The sequence below is a fragment of the Pelophylax lessonae genome (genome assembly GCF_965119305.1).
Source record: "Pelophylax lessonae genome assembly, chromosome: 4".
NCBI lineage: Eukaryota > Metazoa > Chordata > Amphibia > Anura > Ranidae > Pelophylax > Pelophylax lessonae.
In genome coordinates, this window is record NC_138771.1 from 643,313,761 (window position 1) to 643,322,097 (window position 8,337).

At 42.2% G+C, this 8,337-nt stretch overlaps 1 protein-coding gene across 1 annotated transcript; it reads left to right on the plus strand.

The window, feature by feature from the left end:
* Positions 1-4,785: 4,785 nt before the first annotated feature.
* Positions 4,786-5,736, plus strand: LOC309552945 (olfactory receptor 1M1-like; the record flags this gene model as incomplete). Its single annotated transcript, XM_082253851.1, has 1 exon — positions 4,786-5,736. One exon carries the CDS (start codon positions 4,786-4,788, stop codon positions 5,734-5,736), a length of 951 nt encoding a protein of 316 aa, XP_082109977.1.
* Positions 5,737-8,337: the final 2,601 nt, after the last annotated feature.

Here is an 8,337-nt window from a genome sequence, read left to right on the forward strand (position 1 = left end):
TGCTAAAAATCATTAAAAAAAAATGAATTATTGCAGTGCTCAGAATTTAGGAATATGTAGGTTTTCTGTAGGAACACTAGTTCATCCACATGTTCTGGTTTGAGGGTGCTTCTTTTTGCAGTTACCACTTCTTCTGCAGTAGAGAAAACCCCCTCTGCAGACACGCTTGTGCCTGGCATACACAAGTATTGCCTTGACAGCTGAGAGAGGAGGGGAATATGGCCTCGTGCTCACACCACCAGTTCAAAGGGTCCTCAGTGAGAGGCAGAGGTGGGGCTTTACAATATTTTTCCTTATCCACTTCAGCCCTGGCATAGGGGGTCTTGGGTTCTATTGTACCTTCAGTGTCAGTAAAAGACTGTCCCAGCAAAGGCATGGGCAGTAATGTGGCCTTTCTTTTGGGAGGAGAATGGCTGTCCTTGATGGGTGTTGTTTCTTCTTTCAGAATTACTTTTCCCCTAAGCACTTTATCCACATGTGTCCTCCTATTAGATGTAATCTGTGTTTGAACAAAAGAAAGAATATAAAATAGTATAAGAGCACACACTGAACTGCCTCTGATTCTGGTGGGGTGTGGAAACTGCACAGGAATCGGTGCAGTTCTCGCACTGCCTCAGTGTAAAGCAGGGGGTTAAATAACAATGTAGCTGAGCTACTAGCTGTCAGGAAACACGATGGAATTCAAATTACCTCCAAAGATGCAACCTCCTCAGTCACTTCTCTGTATAGATCCAATCTCTCCTCCTCTGTGAGAAAAAAAGGCAGTCCCTTAAAGCCAGGATCCAGTGCAGAGGCTGTATGAAGGATCTTCTTCTCTGCCTCACTGCTGTACCTCTTCAGTAGATCTGTTTTGATGGCATTCTTGATCTCATCGATCATGGGTGTGTCTCCCATGGTGTCTGTCATGCTCTGCAGCAGTTGTGCACAAGAACAATGAGAGACACTGTTGGATTATGCTCGTCTGACATCAGCATGGTTGCAGCCTTCATTGGCTTTAACCACTTCTGCACCGCCCACTGTGTATTTTCATTGGTACTTTGACGTTAAATACTGGTGTTATGGCAGCAGATAGCTGCCATAACCCCGGTGTTTTTCTACGTGCCGGCTGTCCTCTTTCACATAAAAGTGGTCCCAGCGGCAGATTCGCCACAGGATCAATTTTATGGGTGGCGGGAGAGGTGCCCACCCCCCTTTCCAGTCATTTTCCCCCGTTTACCGGAGCTGTCGGTAACAGGGAAAATGATCCGGTCCATTCCAGTCCCAGGCAGAAAGCTGAGTGAGGGCAAGATGGCACCACTCGACTCTATGACCTTGGAGGACCAGAGCGACATCATACGTCACTTCCACCCAACAGCCCATTTTTGCTTTTAAGTGTCTTTTCGACCCCAGATCTCACATTAAAGAGGACCTGCCTGCTTATTTCTATTGCAAGGGATGTTTACATTCCTTGTAATAGGAATAAAAGCAATCACTTTTTTTTTTTTTAAAAAGACAGTGCAAAAATAAAAAAATAAAAGCTAAAATAAATAAGTAAAAAAAGCGCCCTGTCCCTCCGTTGCTAGCATGCGGAAGCAAACGCATATGCAAGTTGCGTCCACATATGTAAACAGTTTTCAAACCACACATGTGAGGTATAGCCGCGATTGTTAGAGCGAGAGCAATAATTCTAGCTATAGACCTCCTCTGTAACTCTAAACTGGTAACCTGTAGAAAATTTTAAATTGTCGCCTATGGCGATTTTAAAGTACTAATGTTTGTCGCCATCAACAACCAAGGCCCAGTTTTTCTGCACCTGTATGACAAATACATGCGATTTCACATTTGTATGGAATTTTTACCCGCAGGGCCTGTTCCTGTGCCCAGCAAGAGTAACTGCGAGGGTTTGGGGTGTTCAGGCACCACCAACAACCAAGGCACCATTTTTCTGCACCTGTATGACAAGTACGTGCAATTTCACATTTGTGGGAATTTTTACCAGCAGGGCCCGTTCCTGCACCCTGCGCGTTTTTTTTTTTATAATTTTGGTGTACCAGATCCAAATCCATACCAGACCCGAAGGGACTGGGGTGGACCCTACGCCATTTTTTTAGTTTTTTTATCTGTATTGCGGGGAGCCGACAATACATTACAGCTGGGAGCAAGTTTAAATGACATTTTTTCCTTTAGAAATGTCAGTATTGCTGCAGCAGGCAACATACATCGTACAGATGCACTACTTTACAGGTACATTAAGGGGACACCCCCCCCCCCCCAAGGCATGATATTTAAAGGAATTAATCATTTTTATTGTTTCACTTTAAGCATCATTAAAATCACTGCTCCTTTAAAAATGATTGTTTTTTTTTTTTTTTTTATTGCAATGGTACATGTCAGGTTGGTACCTGGGTCCCCATACACTTTGTTTTGGCAATAACTTGCATTTAAGCCTTTACATTTAGAACTTTTAATTTTTGATATTCGAGTCTAATAGACTTCAATGGAGTTTGATTATTCAAACCACCTTTTCCTCCGTTTGTGGTGTTCTGGTGCAAACCAAACAGGGGGTGTTCGGCTCATCACTACTCATAAATGGCTCTTGTTTGCAGCACATGGAATATGACCTGACAGTCCTTACTAACGTAATGTGCTGTAATTTTAACATAGGACTCCGTCGTGACTGAAGTCCATGGAACACATGTTATTGTGACTCGACTGATTTGGTTCATTGACACAATTACCTGAGCTTTGGTTTTATGGTAGAGTGCTGGTATAACGTTTTCTGTAAAGTGACTGCATGACAGGCTCTTATAACGTGGCTCTAGCATCTTCAACAGGTAGCGAAACCTGGTGTTGGAGAGATTGCTATCACATTGAGTTGGGTCGGGTCACAGCAGCTGAGAAGTTGGAGCCAGCCCGCACATTATCCAATGCTGTTTGCACTCTTGTCAGTGGAGACACTTTAAATGTGAGTTTAAATAGTTTTTAATAAAGTGGGAATATTTTTTAAGTATCTTATGCTATGCCGAGCTCTTTTCACTTTCATTGATTTCCTCCTTGCCGGAGATATCCATCGAGAGTGGGAAAGGAGAGTTTTAAAAGTTTGATCCAGATGGCTGCATGCTGGTTTATCATAATACCAGGCATTCCGTCTGGTGAGTGAATTCATTATAAGAGGTGGTGGATTTCATTTTTTCTCGATGTAGTATTATTATAAGAAGACAAGAGGAACACACAATAATCTTTTATTTTAATTTTTAATTTTATTGTGATATTCATTTGGCACTATTTTTGGACACTTCATTCACAATATTTCAAAGGAACTGTGGAAAAATCTGGGATACAGAGACCCCCATCACAGCCATACCCCCTTCCACCACAGAGACCCCCCTTCCAAGACAGACTAAGACCGAGACCCCCCCTTCCACGAAGACTAAGACTAAGACCCCCCTTTCCACCACAGGCTGGAGAAATTGACCCCTCTTCCACCGCAGACTGAGACAGAGACCCCCCTTTCCACCGCAGACTGAGACAGAGAAACCCCTTTCCACCGCAGACTGGGACAGAGACCCCCTTTTTCACCACAGACTGAGGCAGAGACCCCCTTTTTCACCACAGACTGAGACAGAAAGACCCTCCTTTCCACCGCAGACTGGGACAGAGTCCACCCTTTCCATCACAGACTGGGACAGAGGTCCCCCTTTCCAACGGAGACTGAGACAGAGACCCCCTCATAGCCACATCCCAATGGAGACAGAGCCCCCTTCACAGACATACCCCCAAGAGAGAATCCCATCATAGCCCCATCCCACCAAAGACAGAGTCCCCCATCACAGACACATAATACCCCCCAGAGATACAGAGACCCCCATAATAGCCCCATCCCCATACATTTTTAACGATCACACCTTACTTCCTCTCTTCCTTTCACAAAAAAAAGGAAAAACTAAATATAGGCACTGGGTTTGGGTCCTAAACTTAAGATAAGGGGACAATTATAAAAGCAAAATAGTCCAAAATGTCCATTAAAAGTCAATAAAGGTCCATATAGAGCACACCAGGCTGGTAGCTGTGTTTTGCAGAAAGAAGGCAGCTCTGGAGAAGAACACTAAAAGAGAACACAAGTGCCTACTAAGTGTATCTTTGTAGAACTTTAATAAATAAAAAGGAGAAATATTACTCACAAAGGTAATATAATACAAGCATATGAGTGGTATCACTGCACTGTTAATCATCTGCATCATCAGGGGCTGGGGGAAGACATGTCCATGAATGCAGGTGGACTGAACCAGGCTTGGGGTCCGTGGTCTGGTAAACTGGTGGCTTCTGGCACTTCCTGACCTGTGGAGTGCCCAGTGAGGCTCGGTGTGACGTCACTTCCCGGATATGACGCTTGGTAGTCGGCCTAGCAAGTGCCATATCTGGGAAGTGACGTCACACCGAGCCTCGTTGTGTGTTATACAGGATCAGGAAATGTCAGAAACCATCAGCTTATCAGATGCAGACCCCAAGCCTGGTTCAGTCCACCTGCATTCATGGACATGTCTTCCCCCAGCTCCTGATGAGGCAGAGGATCAGCAGTGCTGTGATACCACCCATGAGTCTGTATTATATTACTTCTGTGAGTAATATTTCTCCTTTTTATTTAATAAAGTTCTACAAAGCTACACTTAGTAGGCGTTTCTGTTCTCTTCTAGTGTTTCACTTCCACACCTCACTTTCTCTCTTCCTCTCAGTTCAATTAACTCAAATCATTCACATCAAATAGTCAAAGCTGATTTTAAAATTGTAATTTTCTTCCTTCAGTTTATGGATCAGAGAAATGTGACCAGAATTGCTACAATCCACCTATTAGGATTTCAGGTTCCTCAAAGTATTTCCTTTTTGGTGTTTTTTCTTTTTCTTTTGATGTATTGTGTGACAATATGTGGAAACCTCCTGATCATCACATTGGTGTCCTACAGCAAAGCCCTCCATTCTCCCATGTACTTCTTCCTCTCCCAGCTGTCTATATATGATATCTTACTGTCAACTGATATTCTTCCTAATATGATCAGCACTGTTTTGGTAAAAAAGACTATCATGTCATTTTCTGATTGCCTTACTCAGTTTTATTTCTGTGTTATCACAGAATCTTCAGAGTCTCTTCTTCTGACAGTGATGAGTTGGGACAGATATTTGGCCATCTGTAAACCATTGCATTATTCTTTGAAAATGAACTACCAGGTATGCTGGATACTGGTCATCCTATGCTGGATTTTAGGGATTGTTTTAATATTGACTTATATTTTAAACATATCAAATTTACAATTCTGTGGGCCCAATATCATTGATCACTTTTTCTGTGACTTTGATCCAATCATGCAACTATCCTGCTCTGACACCACTATTGTTCGTATGGAAGTGACAGTTTTGGGTGTTATTTTTGTTGTTTTCCCATTCGTCACCATATTTGTGTCATATTCTTATATTACAGTCACCATTTTGAAAATCCCATCTATTTCAAGCAGACAGAAAGTTTTCTCAACATGCAGCTCCCACCTGACTGTTGTGTCCATCTATTATGGTACCCTAGCTTGTGTTTACTTGGCACCTAATAGGGGACAGACGCAAACCCTAAATAAGCTCTTAGCATTACTGTACACAGTTGTTACCCCGATGATGAATCCAATTATATACAGCCTGAGGAACAAAGATCTGAAAAAAGCTGTTAGAAAATTCATAAATAACTTTTTAAGGATTCGTTCCAATAAAGATTAAAATTATAATAGTTTCAAATTTGCCTCCAAGAGGATCCCCCAGATTAATTTAATGTAAGGGTAAACATTAAATGTTCATCATGTTCAGTGGCCAGAATAACACACAAAGTGTGTTGGTAAACATGACTAGACGTAGACCTCCAAATCGAATACCTGTCAATAGGACTAAAGGCCCGTACACACGAGTCGAAATTCGGCCGGGAATTTTCGTCTGACGACCGATCTGCCGATTTTCGGCTTGTTAGTATGATGCTTCCGACAACCGACTCCGACTTTTCGGCCGAAAAAATCCTGCTGTGCAGGCTATAAAATTTTTGTCCACCATCAAAACACGTCCGATTTTCGTGCAGTCAGTACAGATTTCGACAGGGAAAAATCTTATGAGCAAGACTGGGCATGCTCGGAGATGAAAGAACACAAAGAAAGCAAACCAACACTTGTTGTTAAAATCAGTATTTTTTGCTAGGAAATTACCTAGAACCCCCAAATATTTTTTATTTTTATTTTTTTCAGCAGAGACCCTAGAGAATAAAATTGGAAATCTTTTGCAATACTTTATCACACTGTATTTTCGCAACAGTCTTACAAACGCAATTTTTATTTTTAAATACACTTTTCTAATTAAAATTTAAGAAAACAGTAAAGTTAGCCCAATTTTTTTCTATAATGTGAAAGATAATGTTACATCAAGTAAATTGATACCTAACATGTCATGCTTCAAAATTGTGCACGCTCGTGGAATGGCGACAGACACTGGCACTTAAAAATCTCCATAGGTGATGCTTTAAATTTTTTTACAGGTTCAAGTTTAGTGTTACAGAGGAGGTCTAGTGCTAGAATTATTGCTCTCACTCTAACAATCATGGCGATACCTCACATGTGGGGTTTAAACACCGTTTACATATGTGGGCGCAACTTGCGTAGGCATTCACTTCTGTGCGCAAGCTCGGAGGGACGGGGCGCTTTACATTTTTTTTCTTTTATTATTTTACTTTTTATTTTTTAATTTTACACTGTACCTTTAGAAAATTGCTTTTGATCACTTTTATTCCTATTACAAGGAATGTAAACATCCCTTGTAATAGAAATAAGCAGGACAGGTCCTCTTTAATGTGAGATCTGGGGTCAAAAAAACCTCGGATCTCAAATCAACCCTTAAAAGCAACAATAAAAAACAAACAAACATTTTTTTAAGTAAAAAAAAAAGTCATTTTTGTTAATCAAAAAATAAATAAAAAAATAGGTCCTTTGAGGCCGTTGGGCGGAAGTGATGTCTGAACTCACTCCGGTCCTCCAAGGCCATAGAGTTGAGTAGGGGGACATCTTGCCCTACCGACGGCTCTGGAAAGTCAGAAAAACAACCGAAAAGCAGCCGGAGGTGGGGTGGGCACCTCTCCCTGCAGCCCATAAAAGTTATCCTGTGGAAAATCCGCCACTGGGACCACTTTTATGTCAAAGTGGACGGTCGGCCATGTAGAAAAATACCGGGGTTATGGCAGTTATCTTCTACCATAACTCCAGTATTTAACGTCAAAGTAGTGATGTACATACATGGTGGGCGGTCCAGAAGTGGTTAAAATGTAGTATTAGATGAAAATGATTGAATAGATTGCCAAGGTTAATCAGTGGGAATATCGTGGGGGGAGACTTTGGGGTGGAAGGCAGACTTGCAAATTGGTGAAATTGTGTTGACATTCTGTCATCTGCAGTTTTAAAACAAAAAAAAGACAGAAAAATAAAAGGAAACATCATGTCGCCAAGTATTGACTTGACATCTTTCTTTCTAAAGTAGCATTTTCTGAAAACATTGGTGCATTTGATTCATTAATTAGATCAAACAGTGCTGTAATAAAAAAAGTCCTACATATCCTTTCCTGAGAGCACCATTCATGTAGAAGCACCAATCTGTACTTGGCCCCTTTCACACGGCTCCATTCCATCGATGGAGCCATTCTGCTCAAGGGGATGAGGGGGGGGGGGGGATTGATCGATCTACCGAGCTGTCAGATCCCCGCTGTCCCCTATGGGGGAATTGGATGAGAACGGACCGCCTGTCCATTCTCATCCGATCCACCAGACGGATGGAAAATAGGGTTTCCATCTGTACGGATTTGATGGACAGGATCGGATCGGATGTCAGCGGACATGTCTCCGCTGACATCTGCTGCCCCATAGAGATGCATGGGGCATTCATTCAGATCCGCCTGAAAAACTGACCGGACCATATGTGTGGAAGGGGCCTTAGTGTGAGAAATAAGGTGTCAGGGAGGGTCAGCTGCTTTTTCCTTGCTGAACCACCTGAGATGATGAACAGCATCCTGTCTGAACCTTTTGATAATCTTGCCTTGTATGTTGTTTCTGGTAAACCTTGAACCCTTTGCTCCTCTTATGTACAGTACTTACTTTTTAAGCTCTGCTTTTGCACTTCCTTTTTGCCAGATTATGGGGCTTTCTCCAAGCTGATATCTTGCTCCTTTGCATACCTGCAGCTGTCCTTATCTCCACTACCACTTGCTACCAACTCTTTTGCTTCATCCCTTCCTGCTATATCTGCTACTGGACCCTGGTTTTCTCACTTTCTGGTGGGGTGATCTTGAGAACA